We start from the raw sequence: 19,886 nt of genomic DNA on the forward strand, positions 1-19,886 counted from the left end.
GAACTCATCAGGTTACCTAAGGAACTTCATAGCCATCTGCCAATCTCACAACCATCACTTTTTCCCTGCAAAAGCGTCATCTTGCTTTGTGTTTCCAGAATTTTTCCGCCACTCTGCCGTATTCCTCATACATCAAAGATCACCACCAAGGATAAAACCAAGATAGCTGACAGATAGAGTTTCTCAGGCATTTCTTGACAAGCCTGATATCGGTCTTCAATAGCGAATTGGCAGCAATCACCAGGGTCTTTCCTCTGAAGAACAGCTTCTAGGTGAAAAGGCAATTATAGTCATATTTCAAAGGTCTGTCATATTTTAGAGCGTTGACATTTTGAGAGTGGTTTTGTGTATAAATAGATGTTTGATGACGTCAGAAATTTCAAAAATACATATATCAACACCAAACCAACAGCTCATCAACTGGAGAACTCACAGAAATAGAAAATAATGCTATTCTTGGCAATGATTTGAAGGGCGTTATCGGAGACCTTGGAGACGAGTAAAAGTGACAGCACGATTCTCAATATTGGCCTGTTCTCCCACGTTTCGAGAATTAGCATTCCGCGAAGATGACGTCACTGCAGCTGCTGCCCTCTATTTCCCCATCGCTGAATTACAGGCAATGTCGGACAAACATGCGGTTTCGTAATGGATTCAGGCTTTCTAACTAGGGCAGTTAGATTCAATCTGGCACATGTCCTAGTGTGTTGGAAATACTACATAATTGTTCTGAATATTTCTCTCTCTGACTCTATGGTATCATTCATGCTAAAAACAATGCAGGGTCAAAGATAATTGACTTTGAAATAAGCTCACATGCGTAGAAATAAGAGTCGATGTCCGACTGTCACGTGACTAAAACGTCATCAATATCTTATGCAAATGACCTTGTGAGCTATAAATAGTAACTTCGCGGAATGCTATTGTTATTCTTCAATCTAATAGGAGCAATACGAGAACATCATGTTGACACAAGATTCCCCCATCTGCTGTTTCCAATATTCACCAATATGAACTGAATAATTTTATCTTAAATCCCTGAGGATTCCATTAAAGTTCAGTTTGCGCCGCCAAAATTGATACATATTTCTGATAGGTTTTATTTCAGACTGTTGGTGCGAACGGTGATAAGCTCTAAGCCATCCGACATGCCCGGGCTGTGAAATGAGCGTTGCTGTATTCCTGGGAGAGCCTGTGTATACCGCTGGAACATATCACAGTACAGCAGTCAACGTAACTGCTAAATGGCTAAGAAATTCAATGGTAGTCTATCTTCTCTCTTGTACAGATTTCAAGCACCAGATAAGAGTACATGCATTGCCCATACGACATTTACATCACGTAAAACCTTCATCACTCAATCCCCAGATGCCTTTGGACAATATTTCGACCAGACATGCCGTGGTAATCATCAACATACTTCCGATCGACTTCTCGGGCCCTCCCCTGACCCACCATCTCAACTTGCGCGTTAATCCCATTCCATGTTTTCCTCCTACCCCACCTAATCAAATCGTCAAGTATAATTGCTGAAGAGATTCCCAATAATGTTATTTTCTTGTTTGTCATGCGAGCAAAATTCCTCCTCGCCTCGAGAGTGTGCCAACACGGTGTTAAGGTAATTGAGTTGAGTGGCTTCCCCACAGGAAAATTGCCGAATATTATGTTTTCTGTCCAAACATTACAGATCTCATTCTGTTATTGTGTTTATTTGGTCTTGTCTTATCAACTCGAAGGTTCTGCAATTTAGTTATAGACCTATTCTCTCCATCAACACCCCGCCTTACTTCGGTTTTTATGTCACAAATGTCTCACAAATTGGTGATTTTCGTCACTACGACATGCAAAGATGATTTCATGCAACCAAAATTGCTTGTTTGTGGTGTTAAATGCAGTTGCTTGTGACTAGAATAAGTGATCACTGTGACCTGCGTCCAACATCAAATTATGCCACAGCAGTTACAAGTTTAACCCACAGATGAGAGATATTTTTGTCTCACATACCAGCAATTATAGTGCAGGACACTGCAACAGTACTTGCTTGTCTACGCGACAATTACTGACATGAAGTTTCTCGAATTTCATCGCCCTATTCCAACCAATTTGACACCCCCCAACTTATTTTCGTTTTTATGTCTTACTGATCTTGCAATTAGGCTAGACACCCATTCGATTATACTATTACATAGAGATTCTATGGAGATTCCGGACAATTTTCATAATAGATTTTTTTGCCTTTGCTCAACAACAAATAACATTTCTACTTAACGCGTAATCGCCGCGAAAGAACTTGGTGGGAATTGCTCACAGGAAATGAGCAATTCGTTTGAGTAAATGAAAAGAATTCGCACATGCGCTGCATCCAAATTAGGCGTCGCAGAAATCAACATAATACGCTATCTGTCATTGAATGTCAGTGTCTGAAGCGATATAGCTGAAGTTAATTCGATAAGTGGCGGGGAGTTTATACACTGTCACTCTTCAGTGTAGTGAAGGAGGGAAAAGTTGATTAGATTTTCTTGCGGGTGCTGAATTAGCTTTATACGACAGACTGAAGGACCTGTAGGATTGGATGGGGAGACTTGTAGAGTTGCCTTTCAATTGTGTCTTTATTCAGAGTTGTGGGGCGACAACAAAATTGCGAAAATATTTTGTAATGCAGGGATAGAATCTAAAAGTTGATTAAGCTTATATTCAGTTTTTACAATAATAGGATTGGGAAACTTGTTGAGTTAGTTTCAAAAGCTGCATTTCTGTTGAGAGTTGGAGAGGCGACAATAAAATTGAGAAAACAAACTTGAAATAATTTCAAAATCTGAAAGTTGACTACATTCAATTTTCTCTGTGGATTACTTTTATGAGCTACGCGGATAGCACTTAGCAGCCAGGAAGAAGTGTTCATGTTGTGATCGTAAAATACATGACAAATTTGTTATTCCACGCCAGGAAATTATTCTAAGGGAGTTACCATCAGAGCATATTGAATTTGGTTTTGTGGAGAGGAGGTTGGATTGACAAGTTTAAGGATGTTAAACCGACGTTGCAATGTGACCCGTCACAACAAAACCTGCTCATGTTGCACAGAAGATAGCGCAAATGATATCGGGAGATAAAGGAAGAGACTGATGTTCTCAGTAACTCAATAGCCAGACGACAGTGAAATGAACAATCGGTCCGTTTTAACCGGCCGAGCTCAGAGCTAAGTGTGCCTGGCTTTGCTGTAATGGGTCACTTGTGGGCACGATCCATAAGGGAGATATTCAGTCCATATCAGCACATATCCGGAAACGGTAAAGGCGTGTACCAATCACGTAAGCAAGCAAGGTTAATAGACAGAGTCATTTGATGAAACCTGGAGCATACTTTCTCCCTCGTTTGACACGACATGCTACCAAGTATCAAAGTGACTTCAAACATTATTGACAGCGAACCAAACCACTTCTCATAAGCCAATCATAACCAATACTGACCAATCGCATTACTGGCAATACTCTACGACAATTTCACAGATGCATGGCCAATTGTATTGAACAAATGGTCGATTTAGCGTGACGCGTCTGGTGTCTGTATCGATGTGCATGTCACACGCGATAACTTGGACATTGATTGGTCATGCTTATCAGACCGCTAACGAATAGTGGAAGATGGCATCTTCTCAGTGAGTTTAGATGAAGATGTCATGCTGATAATAGTTATGAAGGGATGCAATCAAGTTTATCAGAGACAAGCTATTTGGGATGGGTCCGCCTAATGAGCGGAAACGTAAGTCCGATGGACAAATAAATGAGGTTTGATACAGAGTAATTCGCCCTTTTTCTATACTCTCCTATCCATACTCTCCTTGGCCTACCCGCTGTGGACAAGAGTGTCACATCATACCCTGCTATACAGACAGGAAAACAGTTCAATGTTGATGTTCATTTTTACTCGAGGTGTACCAAGAAGCGTACTTTTTACCGCCCGTGTTTAGCCGATACGAAAACATACCCGAGTACTGAAATTCACAGCACTGAAATACACAGCTAAGCAAAGATTATGATATGGACTCTTCCCTTGGGTGTGTGGTACGCTTGTGCATAGCGGGCTGTGCTATACCCTCTGATTTTGGACCAACGGATGATGACGATTTGTAATGAGAACAGAGTGCTAATGTATAAGCAATCATTTCTGACAAGTATTGACGGCCACTCGCCGCGAAATCGCCAATGGACACAATTACACACAATGACATGCAATTATGCATATTCAGCTATATGGAACTGCCGTTGCGGATTAATGTAACCGTACACAATATTGCATGTGATATTACTTGTAGACATGGATGTTGGACTAAGCTAAGTTGGTTAATGTAGATGGTGACTTGGTTTCATATTCCTTTTTTTAAACCTTGGTGGTCGAGATGCCAAGAATGGTATCGGTTTCTAATGCCATCCACCTATTCGTGACTTAATTAGGCGCCATCTTATTTTTAATTAATCAAACTGTCTTGCTCACAAACGTTCTCCTTTTTTACCTTTTTCAAAAAACTTTGACATTATTGAAACAATTTCTCGTACACAGCCAAGAAGAAATAAATGTGATTAATTTCTCGCTACATGTAAAACATTCCATGTGCTCAAGGCCGCAGAACATCAAAAAAATCTGCCTCAATTAGATCAATGTATATTATATTGGTACAGCAACTATGAATGCCTCAGAGTCCCCAAAGCAATTTAAAATTTCATCTTCTTTTTTTCAAAACAGTTCAATATGCCTGTTTTTAACCCCTTTATTCAGTGGGACCAGTGTCAAAATAAAAGGCTTCCTTTAGAAGTTCTATAGATTGCATAGACCACTACTGAAAGCGTCATCATCGTCGTCGACGTCGTCGTCGTCGTCGTCGTCGTCGTCGTCGTCGTCGCCGTCGTCGTCGTCGCCGTCGTCGTGGTCGTGGTCGTGGTCGTGGTCGTCGTGGTCGTGGTCGTCGGCGTCGTCGTCGTCGTCGTGTCGTCGTCGTGTCGTCGTCGTCGTCGTGTAGCCTATCACTCATGTAATTTTGCCTTGCAAGACTTTTGTCATCCTAAGCTAAGGGCCTTTTACTCATTACCCACCCTACATGTAGTCAAAGGCAGGCAAAGGGAGGACAATGCAATAGAGACTAGTAAGGATGAACTGTTGTCCTGTGGGATGGTGTTATGATTGGAATGTAGGGAGCCCCATATTGCACAATTCTTTTTTAATTAGGCCTATGCATGTATAGTACGTCACTGGGGGTGTTCTGACGGGGTGACCAAAGGGCTTATACAAAATCAAGTTGAACTTGTAAAAACCCATCCATTTTTCAAGCGATTCTGATTTCAAAACCATTTTCAAGACTGTTAAACATCCTTCTGGAATGTTATTGATAATGTGTGTGCGTGTGTGTGTGTGTTTGTATGCATAAACAAGTCGAGACAATTTAGAACAGCGCTAAGCCATAAATCCTAAAATACATAAAAGTTAATCTACCTAAAATCTAGAGTAATAAAACAATTTCAGTAGATCGCCTCATAGTCTGATTACATTTGGAATTTGTATTTACACATAAACCACTGAGAGTACAGCATAAAAAACATGGACCATCAGGCAAGATGAAAACTACCAGTGCCATTAACATGATTAAAGGGGGACTATAGGCAGGTGCTAGATGGTCAACTTGGTAGTTTAGGGCATGGGTCTTGTTTTATTCGGCTATATCTAAATTTCTCAAAAGTATGAATAGTTTCAATGTACTCTGAGAAAGAAGAAACCCTCTTGTCAACTTTGCGTAAGACCACCGATCTCACCATCCTGTAATCCCCCTTTAACATGAACTACATGTATTACATACAATGGGCATGTAGATATCTTTTTTGTGAAACCAGTAATTAAACCACCATCATGATAGCTGTGTCCAACTGAACTAAATACCACTACCAAATTGCCTATCAACTCAAAAGGCAATCTTCTGATAAAAGGATAAAGTAGGTCCCATTAACAGAACCAGGCGAATCAAAACATTAAAAAAACTAACGAGATGGTGTGATAACTACGTATATACAAATAAGTCATCGAGGTTTTTCAAACTTATCATGTCTAGATTGGTCTGGCTGTTTCGTTTCAAACTCCATGATAATTCACTTGTTCAGATAAACTACGCTCTTGCAGACCACGCCAATGAGGCAGGGGCCTATGGGATATAGTCCCCTCCCAATTCACTGGCTGTCAACATTTCACTTTTGTGTACATCATGAACTCATAACTTGAATAACATTGACTATTCCATCAAAATATGTATTATCTATATCACTGACTGCAGTCCATTTCGTCAACCTAATCGTCTGTCCTTCATACGACAGGACGAGGTCGGTCCACCGAGGCGTCTTTAGTTTATATGCATGACGCTTGAATACCCAGAGGGCTTGTGACGAGCTTGGTTACTTGTGCGTACACAGGCGGGATAGATGGACCTGGGACCAAGGAGGTCTAACACAGAGCCTCCGCGAGATTTCGCGCCAAAATACAAGCACGTGGCATCGAAAACGGATGAGGATAAAAAAGATGTCACCTACCTCGAGCATGTAGTCATTGATGGTCCACGTTTTATGCGACACTGGGTCATCAGTTTTTGGTAGAGTGAATAGGACCACCACGATCTCATGTCTCTTGACAACTTTGTCGAAGAGTTTCACAGAATTTAGATTCAGGACTCTGGTCCTGCCGTCATATTTTGGAAACTTGAGTTCAGGAATGCGATCCGGAGTAACTCCGAATACCTCGCGTCTAAATGCGAATAAAATCGCGCATATTCCGAAATAAATGCCTTGCATGGTGTCAATGTGTTACGAAGAAAATACACTATTTGACTGTTGTCTAAGACCAGGGCCTACTTGGCTGTCCGCGGTGAAACCTGCTATGATTTGCCACGACGTTTAATCCGTTATTTGGTCCCATTCTGCTGTCACTTTTCCTTGTACAGAAATGGAATGACGGTATGTCGGGTGCTACCGCCTGTTCTCAGATGAGAGAACTGAAGGCTTGATAAGAAAGCATTAAAGGAAGACTAGCGGACGATAATAGGCACGATCGAGCTGAAGTTTCCCGAGCGTGATTCTTTGGAAATATCATCAACAAATTTAGTTCTGGTATCTGATGCGTCCAAAGCAATTGTGAGGCATCGTCTGATAATTTTTGCCAAAGTGTTGTCACTCTGTTTGGGACTGCCGCAAAGCAGAGTTTGCGGACGAGGTTTATTGTCGAGGTCGGTTAATGTACACTCCGGACGCATTGGACCGGCCTCGTCCTGTCGCCCGGTAGTCCATAAGGAGGTACAATTTGGATGACGCAATGGACTGCCCCGGGAGGAATCTAGGTTGGTGTGGCTTTGAGCGACGTCTGGCGAGGCAACGCCTGTTTGTTGCCGTCGTTTTCTGAACAGTGTCTTTAAGAATGGTCGGACGTAACAGAAAAAAGAAATTCGGAATAAAAACAGGTTTGTATGTATACTTCTGGAATGTTTTATTGCGCAGGTAAAATAATAAAAATGTCAAAAACACATCACAAATTGTACGGAATGCCCAAAAAATCGCTTCGAAAAAACATTGTTAGAAAAAGCGGTACGAAAAAATTCTATTTCTTCATGTTACAACATGTCTGGCCTCTGCCTTCGGTCAACCAGCCGCAAAGAAACTTACAAAATGTGTCATGGCTAAATATAAAACGACGAACCATGCCTTCAACTTGCTAAGGAATATTTCGCGCTCGTGAAAATTGACATCAAAGCACGTCCGCCACATAAAACTTGCCCCAACGCTTGAGTCTTGAGACTTGACTCCAATCAAGAATATGATATATTTGGCCTAATTGGTATATATTTGTATTCAGACAAAGCAGTTCCCTTTATTGCACAAAGACATTTAAGAGACTAGACAATCATGTCGAAAAGACCAAAATGATATATTCAGCCAATTTAATGTGTTCCAATTTTGTTGCTTGTGATCACTATAAGTTCAAAACTGGAACTAATTGCCTTTGATGTACAGCAAGGCCTAAATCTTGAGCAATTTGAAAATGGAAGGCAAGTTCGCACGTCAGTGCAATCGACACTCTAAAAAGACCGCTACACAACAAAAATATGGCACAACCGATTTCTGGTTACTAACTGACAACATGATTGGACTGATAGAGTTAACACCGACAGTTAGCCACATCGATAAAAGCTGCAATAAAGTCGGCTGAAAGAAAACAAGCCTGACTGCGAAGTGTTTCAGTATTTCCATTTTCCGTCACCAGGTGAACTTAGTCGCCGAGAGGCTTGCTTTCATTACTTATAGCCTGTCGGCGACGTAGTTTCTGTCACCAGGTGAACTACGTCGCCGATAGGCTTGCTTACTTCACTAGACGAGAAAACAAGCTTATCGGGGACGTAGTTCTCTTTCTATTTCATCTATCGCCTTGACTCTGGTAACTGCATAAATTGAATCATCGTACTATCGAGACTCCGAGACGCCATCTACTGAACGTCGCAGTCATTTCAACGTGCCTTTAATGGTTCCTTTCGATATCTTTAGACTGAATCGGCGAAGTCAACTGTTTCAAACGCAGACGGGCCTTGTTTTTCAATTCTTCCCTGACGAGCGGCGGTAAGTCCTCAATGCGCTTGATACTCTTTATGTCATATTCCTTCAGCTTAGGATTTCTCTTCTTTGACTTTGACCTTGGCGTGACCTTGACCCTGACTTTCACCTGCCCTGTCTTGCTGACCGGACTGATTGGAGGAAGCCGATTGCACTTTGGAATATCATTGATGATGTCCGCCATAGATGTGTCTAAAGTTCCGATTTCGCAGGCGCCATTTTGAGTATTGGCCCCGGATACGTCAGCCATTTTAGAATCGTCTGCTTTTGGCTGTTCCGGTGGCGTCTCATTCTCTAGCTTTGTGAAGTCCAGCGCCAACACTTGGCGCTTGTTTAAAAGCGGTTTCGTAAATTGCTTTGCAGGAGTGGAATTTGGAAATGATTTCGTATCCTGTTTGTGGATTTTCGCCATTTGGAGAAACTGATCGTAGTTTGTCAACGTGTACGTTTTATTCATAGACATGTCATCATCTTCGCCGTGCGTGATGGCCGCCAATCGGTCACTTTTTGAACTAACCGCTGCGGAATGCGGTATGTTCTGCGGGAATGCAAATGCAGATGGCGCATCCTCGCCTAACATCCGAGCATTAGCTGACGTCAGAGTACAACGTTTCAGTGACAGAGTCACGTTTTCTTTTAACTGTTCTAAGTGAGTAGTGTCAGTCACAGCTCGTCTGTGTGTGAGATTCCCTAACGTGTCCGATGATGTTTTGTCCCCGGATATTTCACTTCGTGACGTCATCGATCCTCCCTCCGGTTTACACTCTTTTACGAACGTCGCAACGGAGTCCGTCAAGTTTCGCTTTCTCAAATGCTTGCGCCTGATTTTTAGGAGAAGTTCTGCTGGATTCGGTAATCGTTCTGCTTCGCCGTCAACTTGAAGAGATGTCTTCCCGTGCACTTCGCTGCAGCTCGGACAGGGCTCAGCCTCTAAACTCAAATCTCGCCTGCCATTCAGAGATATCGCGTAGCTCTCCGGTCTGCTGCGAACAGCAGAGATTTTGTGGATTGGTTTGAGCCGGTTGTCCGGATTTCGCGGAACAAGTCCTTCTTCTACATCTTCCCAAGCACTAAGTTGGTTGATTCGTTTCAGCACAGATTTTTTGTCGCCCGTATTCACAACTGACCGACCTGGGCTAATTTCATGTAAATTTAAATTTGCCTCGTGCGAGACTCCGCGCGATTTTGCCGAATTAATCTTTCGTCTTTCCTCGGTAAGTTTCGGAATCCTTGTCTTGGCCGATCGAGACACTGGGCGCAAGCTGCTGGGACTCCTTGAAGTGTCACTGATTTTGTCTACGTCAGCACAAATCTCGGTGACCTCACAATTTTTGTGTTTTTCTGTGGAATGTTGTGGGACTACTGTCCTGTTTTTTAGTTTCGGGCTAGCAGGGGACTGCGGTCTGCAAGTGCACGTGCTACAGTGCGAACTAGCCGACTTTGCACGCGGCACATCCGCCTCGTTTGAACAAACAATATCCTCGTTCCAAGATTTCTCACCGGAGTCTGACAGAGTGAACGTACCTTCCCGCGTAATTTGCCCTTGCTCCGGTGCTGAATCATACGTATCCGTTGGAAGCGCATCTGGCTGCATTTGAGTCGTCCTGTCTGAGTTCTCGACAATCTCGTTCGAGTCCAAAGAATTACCCTCAGGTTTTTCATTTACATTCTCGTCCTTTATCTCGGACTCGTTTTTATTTCCAGCTACATGTACGTCACTTCCTGTTAATGTCTGAGGCGGTGACGATTCGAACGAAACTCTCCTTTGTCGTCTTAACAGGTTTCTGTCCATGGTCGGCTTATTTTTCTCAATAGAGGGAGCCCGCGGCATATGTTTGAATTTCAACTTTGGGTCGTCCGGTAAAAGACCCAACACAACTTTACCCTGAGATCTGTTATCACTTTGTGAGGCCAGGTGAACGGTACCAGGCGCCATTTTGTCAGTTCTATCTTCAGCTCTGAGCGTATTGTTTTTAATAATTGAGCGCAACTTTCGTGTCGTCACACACATAAAATCATCTTTTTGGATTCCCTGGTCGTATTCCTTATTCAAACATGGAGCATTTTCTTTGTCGAAGCTTGCGGCCGATAGGAACATTGTGAGAACATACGGGTAGTTTTTGCGTGGTTCTCGTTCTGCCGAGATGTAACTTATTCCTTAGTCTGCCCCCTGTTGTCAATAAATATCGTTTTACACCAGACAGCAAATGAAACAGGCTCGATTTCTGTCACTTTATGTCCACATCAAGAAATCAATATGTTTTATCACTGGTCGTAATAATCATTTCAATTCGCATTCATCCACGAATAATTATCGGCGGCCATGAATCATACGGCAGTTTGTTCAGAACGGAAGTCACGTGATCCAGCGTCTGCTGCAGCAGTCTGCTGAACCTTTCACCTGCAAAGACAGAACGTAGAAATGTATCAGACCCTGTATGATGGAAAAGAAGGAAAATGGAATTTTGACGAAAGACTCTGTCAGATGAGCTAACTGGAAAAGTATGATTGACGGCAGATACGATGAACCTGCACTGAAACCAATGAAAATGGTATCACTTTGCCACATCTGATGGAAAATATGATTGACGCTGGCGGGGTTAAATGGGGGCCCGTGCCAGGGTGTAGATGCCTACGGTCACCACAGTTACCTATACGGAATTCAAACTGAATCTGGCATTCGCAGTCCCATTTACTTGTATGAAATATGTATAACATCTGTGGACTTAATATAATTCTTCACCCGCATTATACTTGGGTTACATAGTAGATTGCCATGGCAACGAAAGCAATCACAGCGTTTGAGGTGGAATTGGACCCGGACTGTAGCCCCGGGGAATTAAATTTGGTGTTCCCAAGGACCTGGCCGGACCTAATTGCTTTGGTAATTATCAGTGGTTTTGATGTCGTACGCGGCGATATTTCATCACTCATACATCGACTCATGGGATTGATAATCTATGAACTACATGTATGGATTATTAAGTGCTTTCAGACAATTGATATTGCGGGTGATTCAGACATGGATGTCGACTGCGTCCAGACCTTTATACCGGGCCGTACGGCTGTAACAGTTACAGTTGTAATTTGGCGCAGTCTTCTTCAGTTAATGCCATTAGACTTAACGCGGAGTAGAAGTTAACGCCAAGTTTAATCGTTGACAAGCACCACATCTGACAAGACTTACCATCGACACCAGAGGCATGAGAGAATGTCCTATAAAGTCTTCAATTGTGGATCATTTAAGAAAAGCTCTGGTCCAAACTATATGTATTTCCAAAGGAAGAATCCATCTGCTTTGAATCTGAACATCTTAAGTACGACTACGTGTACATGTAGGTTTTGTTTTTACAAAATGATATTTCTCGTATATAAATGTATTCCACTGTCTATGCAAAAGGCCTAGTAATAAATACATGTATTCTTGACACAGGCCCAGCACTTTATGTAACTGTGATGTTGTTTCAGTAAACGAGTATAAATTCTCTACAAGGTGTTGTGTTTATTTTGGCCATAATGTTTTATTATTACGATATTTGGCGGTAATTTAGCAATACATATTTCCTATTTGTACAAGGTACTAAGTGTAAAACTGCCTGACCCATCCGGCGCCGCTCGGGTCGTGACGCCGTCTGGTGAGTACACCGCACACCAGTCTAGTGTAAACGAGGAAATAATCTCAATAATCAGAAGGATATTGGTGTCGTCTTTTTGGGCAGTCTACCAGCAAGGTATGAATCACTCCAAAGAATAACCGGGATGTTTGCACATTTTCGAATAAAACATGATTTCTGTCATTCACGAATTTCAAAATAAATATCGAAAAGAACATTGGTCGCCAATATGGCATTGTGAGCCTGTCATGAATAAACATTGGGAACAATGTTCCTCATATCTTTATCACCATTGTTTTTTTTCCCAGTTATTTATTGTTGAATAAGCAGTATTTCCAACTGTAAAATTCTGTTTGTGTTTCTATATCACTGTGAAAACATGTGAACATCATATTCAGTCGCCTTGTGAACTATGTCGCCAAAGGGCTCGTTTTGTTCTATTTTCATTTTGCTTTCTCAATGTGTACATGAATTTAAAATATTACATGAACATTGGAGCCGAGTGTAGTTTTACAACAATTTTCGTGCCAAGTCTTACTCTGAGCGTTCCTCTTCTTCATTTCGGACAGTTGCATGGCGACAAAAACCGTTAATGTGGGTCCCACATAAACGCAACGGCCAACTAGCCATGACCAATAGAGCAATCAGCGTTGCAGACAATAAAACCAAAATTTTTGCACCGTTGTAAGAATACATCACTGTGTAAATATTATGCCAAATGTTAAAGTTCCTTTTCAATCTAATCGCCCAGTGACACCATTTTGGTTGCAAAAGCGGCCAAGCGTCCAAATGAATATTGCCATGAAAACACCCAAAAGTACTTATCATTTTTATCAATACTGTTTGACCTGCATTTATCTATGATTCTTGGAGTCAAGCGTAACAGGCATTGTCTGAAAAGGACGTGGTTTTATCACTAAATACACAGCAAATAATGTAAATACGAAAATGCATGGCGACACTTCTTTGGAACGGCGTCAACCATGAAGCAACGAAACCTCACCAAGTTCTCAACGCTCCGTTTAGCTTTTATACTTCGGTGTTTTTATGTCACTGTATGAAAACAATAATTTTGAAAACTTTTATTTGTTTATTGTATGGATTGATATATATAGCACAAAGAAATGACGATCTGTTTAGACTCATCACGACTGAGCCTTTCATTACTTGGACTAAAAAACCAACATCCTTGCCTAGATTCAGACAGGATTCGACATGATGTCCCGTGTCATTGTTGCGTTTTTTTTCTCTTGGGCGTTTTATGAGAAATTGTAGGCCTACGTGAGCAGCAGTATTTTTGAGGAATCTAATATTGCGCTAATATATGATATAAATCAGAGTGGTACTCCAAAAAACAAATCGCACGTACGGTGATTAAGTCAAGGTGCTAATCAACATTGCTATAACTTTGTCATCAGGTGTATACAAGTGGTCCTCTTACTAAGGACCGGTGCTGACACCAGTGAAGGGCTGTCAGTGGAATATTGTCCCTGTCCTGTGTAAGGCCACCCTGCTGTTCACAGGGCCAGTTGCAACACCTTATATCGATCCCGTGTGTCAAAGTTATCATGCATGTATCACTATTGTATAAGGCAGCACGTGCCATTAATAAAAGCGCTAATTGAACCAGAGGGCGCAAATAAAATGGGCAGCCAAATATGCTAATTTTCTCCATGGTTTCTAGATCACTATCTCTAGTCTTATGGTTTTTTTCTCTCTTTTAATATGTAACAGTCGTATTTGATGAGAAGTATAAACCGTGGTAGTCAAGATGGCTTCATACTTGCACCTGACAATTTTCGTGGGTTTCACTACAAAAAGGTCCTGGTGCTATCCCAGGTAAAGGACTTCTATAACATGCGTCAGTTTCCTGTGTAAGAGTACCCCCTGCAGAGCCCTCAAACACCACCTGCATAAACAGCGTTGGATTCCACAAATAATCAAAGATTAATTAACAAAAATACTTAATCACCATAGTTAATGAGCCGAGGCGGAAAATGCTTGTGTCCTGGTGCAGCTGCAGTGAGCACCTCGTCACTAGGTGCCTATTACATCATAAACATAAGGATTATGCATGTAAGCCATGAAATAAACGAACCAGGGTCGAGGTCATTGATCATTTGTCCCCAAAAGGATAATCCCATGAACGGAGAATAAGGGTTAATTGCTATGGATTCAGGATTAGCAGCTAGCTATTGTTTTATGAAACTGATCAGAAGAACTGAAGAATCACCAATTCATTGTTCTGCTCTGGAGGGATTCTTTGTGCATTTGAGATTAATCTTCAAAGATTAACCTCAGAGTTACCATGGTCAACCTGAATACTGATGGGTGACAACGACCTTGGATTACTGTTAAGTCCATTTTAAGACTAACTCCGATTGTCTCGATGCGATTTAACAGCGCGTCCATTAGATACGCTTGCTCTGTTCTGCGGTATTACGCGTGATTTCAGAGAATTTTGAAAACGTATATGTAAAAAGCTTCTTAAAAACAAAGCACAAATCTCGACGCTGACAGCCATAAATCGAAATTGAAAATGAATCATCCACACTAGACGGGCTCGATCGCACTAAAAAACCATTTCATGATTCGGCTGTAGAAGCGTTGAATATAGATCAACTTTTCAATTTGAATTCGCCCTTGGTGGTTCATCTGTAACTATAAGGATTCGTCGAATGCAAAAATGGCTTCACGCAGCCATTCATTATCTGTGGCCTCTCACGAAAACGGTCCAAATCATCGGTATTTCCAGTGAGCCCAGTAAGCCTGACGACAGAGACAGTGAATTCGCCGTACATTGTGTCATCCTGACAGGAGGTTCTGGGGTTTTTCACCCATAAGTCGTATTAAAGACTGAAATCCTGTGGACCAAAGAGGATGGGATTCTAGATTCGGTTTCGGTTTCGAAGAATGGTCCAGAGATTGAGTGCACAGGGTTGTTTATGGACTAAGGAGAATAAATACTCTGAAACAAGAAAATGAGGAAAGGAAAGAAAGCACTTACCTGTTACGAATGATGCGTATTTTATAGTTGTCTCTTGATGTCGCTAACGCCAGATCCTACATGCAATACCGTCGTTTGCATAAAAAACCGTGCATCCATCTGTTGTCTGTCTCTCTCCAATGGTGTCGTTCAAGTGATGAGCAGCACTTGCACGCGTAAAATAAATGTAAACAGTCCCAACAATGGACCGTCACAGCCAATCTGCAGCTGTCCCACTCCCAGTACGCGGACTGAACCGACGAACAATGCTCTTTGTGCGACGGACTCGGCGTTTTCAGTCCATGCTCTGGCGAAGTGGAGCATTATGGGAGTCGGGCACGTGCGGAGACTGCCGGCACGCGATCGATTATGTAACCTTGGTAACGCCACCCAAACAATGTGAGTCAGTCAATTTAGACTGGGTTTATGATGTTGGTACTGTCGTTTTACAATGGAGGAAGCTGTCTGTGATTAAATCTTTAACGCCCTGACCTGGGACGCCCTGCCATGAATTTGAAAATAACTGCACGAGAGGGTTAACGCAAAACGTGACGAAAATAGTGTTCGGTCGAAACAATTACCCAATTATTTCGTAATGCAGATGCCAAATTTCATTCAAGACCAAAGCTTCGACAAAAAATATACATATGTATATCCGTCCCATGAGGTTCCATACTGCACCGCCAGATGTCAACATGTGTGATAGGAAAACTTGTCCTGGGACAGATTGTCGCGGGGACGAAATGCACTTTTAGTCTCTGAGGCATTAAGTTCTTGGGTCATAGATCCCTAACTTGCTCACCAAGGCGATGTTTCGTAGGGGTATTAAATTGCTACAGCGGCTCGATGTCTATTTAAATGCCGTAGGTTTTTTTGTCGACCTATATACATTGCTGGGATAAAACAAAATGTCAAAATAAAGAATTAAGGCCAATAAACAATGATAGTGTCCAGTGCAGATGGGCGTAATGGGGAGCCACCTGATAAAAGCCAGCATTGTATAGCGTTGGCATAAGATATTCGGTGACAAGAAGAGCAAGATCGATAATTCAGGCAAGTCTGCTCGCAATTTCATCCCAAATCCATCCATTTCTATATATCGTCAGCAGGTTACTGAATAGCTTAGTCGCATACTCCCGCTGAGGACCAAGCCGGCGTTATAGTTTGATGGGACGCCCCAAAGCCTACATCTGTACAATAAGAGAGGACGTGCGCTTTTTTTGTCACACTCCTGGAGATTGGCCACGCGTAGGCCGTGACACTCCATACCAATGTAGAGCCTACGGGTTGCGCTATGTTTGCAGAGAAAGAATTGGGGAAAACATTGATTATAGGGGTCGACAATAAGGGTTTTAAAATATTCTACGTTGAAGAATGTCAAGGTCAAACTGTCTCGGTGCAGACCCATTCTGATCTGGGTCATGAACTCATTACCAGAAATAGCTCAGATAAATACTCTTTACTATGAGGATACATGAAAAGGCCTGTGGTTAGACTGTATATCATGAAATGGCTCATGACTGCATAGTATGAATAATCTGGTGGTGGTGGTGGCGGGGGTCTGTGATAAAAAGGCTTCCAACCAGATACCGCAAAGTGATTAACTGGATTGCAGTTGACATTGGCGTTTGTAAGGGGAGGGGATAAATTTGGTGAGAGAAGGGTGTCACATCCTCTTGGCAGAAACTCATCAGGAAACTCATCAGAAACGACTTCCTTTTCATTTCTTTAGGTCAATAAAGTACTCGTTTTAACTGAACAAACCACGTTCTCCAACCATGGATTCCGATTCAACACGCTCAACAGCCGAGTTACAGAAATTCCTGGACAACCAGATGTACACCACACGAGTGATCAGGCAATTTGAACTCATCTTCGGCGAGACGTTCGCCAGTAATGGAGGCTCGGAGGCCAGCTCGGTATAATCGCCATTTACAATTCTTTCCAAAGAAATTTGCATAAAAATCTTAGCCTGGTTCCTTGATTGGTTCAACTCTGAAAACTCCGCCGGTGAAGCAGGATTGAGGGCACCTGATTGGCTAACGAACGGACATACATATATGTCGAAAATCCCTAATATAGACCATGGTGGGAGTTGTTATTTCGTCAATCAATACCGGCAGTGAGATATCAATTGCAATGCTAAAACACCTAAAACGTGGTGTTGACTGCTTTTTGACTCCTTCCATATTTTTTTAAATGCTTGGTTATATTATGACGTTCAATAAACGATTTTTGTTAAACTCGTAGTTTTCTTTCAAGGTGCTTGCATCGTACCTAAACCTGGCTCCAGGTAAGAAGTGTCTGGACGTCGGGTGTGGCCTTGGAGGACATGCGTTCTACTTAGCCAAGGTATGTGAATCAATTTGTATCAAATATTGTCATGAAAATGTCTCAGGCGCGGGTCCAAGGGGGTGGGCGCACCGAGACTCGCTGTACATTGTACCCATTGTACCTAAGTTATCGTAGCTAACGAAATACCATCGAAACGAGAAACAGGACGAATAACTTGCGATGGTATCCCTATTCTTTGGTGAAGACAAGTCAAATGATGACCACCACGAATCCCGCATATCATTGGTCAAACAACGACACGTGACCGGTCCATAAAAACTGATTTGTGACGTCCGCGGGCAACATCTGCATTGCGCAGTGATTGTAGTTTATTGAGGAGGTCCTTGCTTGACTATTATCGCTGCTTTGGAGAATGCATCATCTATGGACCGCTCATGAGTTGGAAGGGCGCTCTGAAGTTAGTCGTGTCATTGTTATTTCAGCATCATGGCGTTGAAGTGCACGGTTTGGATCTTTGCAACAATATGGTCAATCTCGCGAGAAAATACGCAAATGAGCGGTACAAGGACGCGAGATTGTCATTCGCAGTTGAAGATGTGACAACATTCGAGTTTCCTGATGAGAGTTTCGACGTTATCTACAGTCAGGGTGTGATGCCACATATACAGGACAAGTTGAGTTTATTCAAGAAATTTCGGGTAAGACTAGCGTCTTGAATGTTGGGTCATGCCTAAAATTTTAAAGTAAGTTACCTCGCGCGGTCGAGGCAGCCATGTGGTGGTGATACGATGAGATTTACGACCTTTATCACGGGCAAAATCCTGTTTCATTGGTTCCGTGAGGTGATAGGCCTACCACTTGGTAACCTGGACGAAACGGAACAAATATGGCCGTGCGCGCAGCCATGTTGTATGCAGAATCGTAACCTGTGTTTTAGGCAGCTGTCCAACAGTAACAATCGTATATATGATCAACAGAAAACTGAATTCAGCACTTTGACAATTCTTCACGATAATAACTCCGTGTCAAAATGAAACTTCAGACTTGGCTGAAACCCGGGGGTCGACTCTTCATCACTGGTTTCACATGCAGCTCGGGGAACCACTCCAAGGCCTTCAAGGACTATATCGCCCAGCGCCGATATCACATCTTAACAGTGGAACAATACGCAAAGGTAAGCGTAGTGTTGACCCCAAATGACCAATGATTAATGACCCCCAGTGATCTCCCAATGAGAGGAAAGCTAGCATTTGCTGCGGAGCAAAAGTACGCCAGTATCACTAAGCAAACTTTACCACAAGGCGAAGCTAGGAAATTGCCCTAATGGTTAAACCAGAATTAAAGATCTATCCTATTATTCAAGAAGTGTTCAGGGTTTTTCATTCCCAGCTGTCTACCACGCCAACAGCCTTTCTGCTTCCAAAGGTCGACCACGACCAACAGATTATGAGCCCGGAGTATCTGGCGTACTAAATAACAAAACGTATCGTGTCCATCACGACTAGATAGCACTGGCAGACGACTTAAATGAAGACTCTGTTTAGGATGACTACTGTTCCATGGTTACCTAACTCCCTTTGCACCAGCAACCGCAGAATGATGTTCTTCCATAACAGCAAAATTATATCTGGCGAGCAATTGGTAGGCCTACCAGCTTTTCTTGGACCAACACACAGCGGCCCGTAAAATTCCAGGTAGCCTACGCCTGAACCGATCCAGATAACTTTTTTGTTTTCTTCTCGTTATGATCCGTTTCCTGATGGATACCCATTATAATAATCTGATGATTTCATGATCAGGTGTTGGAAAGTGCTGGTTTCAAGACTGTCGTCGCCAAAGACTACTCCGACGTCTTCGCTCGGAACACACGGAGGGAGTTGGCGCGTCTGGAGAGCATCAAGGAGGATTTTATAAAGGTAGGTGAAGGTATGTTGTTGTCGTCGTCGTCGTCGTCGTTGTTGTTGTTGTTGTTGTTGTTGTTGTTGTTGTTCTTGAAAATTTCCCATTTCTCATTTCGTGATCTAACCTTCTCTGCAGGAATTCGGCCGGGAGGAATACGACCTCATATTGCAAAGATGGCTGGAAAAGATACAGAGGAACCAAGAGGGGGAGCAGGGGTACGGATTGTTCGTTTACGAGAAGTAACAGATCACGAGATGTCAGAGAGGATGTCAGGTGTCAGTCGGATGCAGGTGTAACTGATAATTTGGCTGCGATTGATAACTTAACTAAGTCATTGATAATGTGTGTCTTATTCCTATCTATCTGTCAAACTTACCCATTTAATTATTTCCATCTGAACTATTTTCTTGTCAAAACTGGAATAAAGCAGCCTTGCAAGTAACAGCATATATGCAA

The 19,886-nt window shown here is 42.4% G+C and overlaps 3 protein-coding genes across 3 annotated transcripts in view; 1 reads left to right on the forward strand and 2 right to left on the reverse strand.

The window, feature by feature from the left end:
• LOC135502131 (calsequestrin-1-like) overlaps window positions 1–6,962 on the reverse strand; it is a 34,783-nt gene extending 27,821 nt beyond the window's left edge. The window contains exon 1 of the mRNA XM_064794719.1: window positions 6,570–6,962. Within this exon, the coding sequence (XP_064650789.1) occupies window positions 6,570–6,827 (258 nt within the window). The 5' untranslated portion in view covers window positions 6,828–6,962. The remainder of the gene's footprint in view (window positions 1–6,569) is intronic.
• Window positions 6,963–7,532: 570 nt separating this feature from the next.
• LOC135502092 (uncharacterized) lies at window positions 7,533–15,467 on the reverse strand. Its single transcript, XM_064794647.1, has 2 exons — window positions 15,255–15,467; window positions 7,533–11,034 (listed from the first exon to the last, which is right to left on the reverse strand). The coding sequence occupies exon 2, from the start codon at window positions 10,729–10,731 to the stop codon at window positions 8,542–8,544; it is 2,190 nt and encodes a 729-aa protein (XP_064650717.1). The 5' UTR covers window positions 10,732–11,034; window positions 15,255–15,467; the 3' UTR covers window positions 7,533–8,541.
• A 710-nt stretch (window positions 15,468–16,177) lies between these two features.
• On the forward strand, window positions 16,178–19,879 carry LOC135502154 (uncharacterized). The gene is made up of 7 exons (XM_064794782.1): window positions 16,178–16,286; window positions 16,966–17,152; window positions 17,496–17,585; window positions 18,011–18,226; window positions 18,571–18,702; window positions 19,328–19,444; window positions 19,566–19,879. The coding sequence occupies exons 2-7, from the start codon at window positions 17,012–17,014 to the stop codon at window positions 19,671–19,673; spliced, it is 804 nt and encodes a 267-aa protein (XP_064650852.1). The 5' UTR covers window positions 16,178–16,286; window positions 16,966–17,011; the 3' UTR covers window positions 19,674–19,879.
• Window positions 19,880–19,886: the final 7 nt, after the last annotated feature.

The sequence above is a fragment of the Lineus longissimus genome, chromosome 18 (genome assembly GCF_910592395.1).
Source record: "Lineus longissimus chromosome 18, tnLinLong1.2, whole genome shotgun sequence".
NCBI classification, from domain to species: Eukaryota; Metazoa; Nemertea; class Pilidiophora; order Heteronemertea; family Lineidae; genus Lineus; species Lineus longissimus.

Bases quoted from the DNA above. Each gene is read 5' to 3' on its own strand.
- LOC135502092 (XM_064794647.1), bottom strand. From the start codon at position 10,731: ATGTTCCTATCGGCCGCAAGCTTCGACAAAGAAAATGCTCCATGTTTG.
- LOC135502154 (XM_064794782.1), top strand. From the start codon at position 17,012: ATGGATTCCGATTCAACACGCTCAACAGCCGAGTTACAGAAATTCCTG. The intron at 17,586-18,010 runs GTATGTGAATCA...TTGTTATTTCAG, and splicing joins ATGCGTTCTACTTAGCCAAG to CATCATGGCGTTGAAGTGCA. The intron at 19,445-19,565 runs GTAGGTGAAGGT...CCTTCTCTGCAG, and splicing joins TCAAGGAGGATTTTATAAAG to GAATTCGGCCGGGAGGAATA.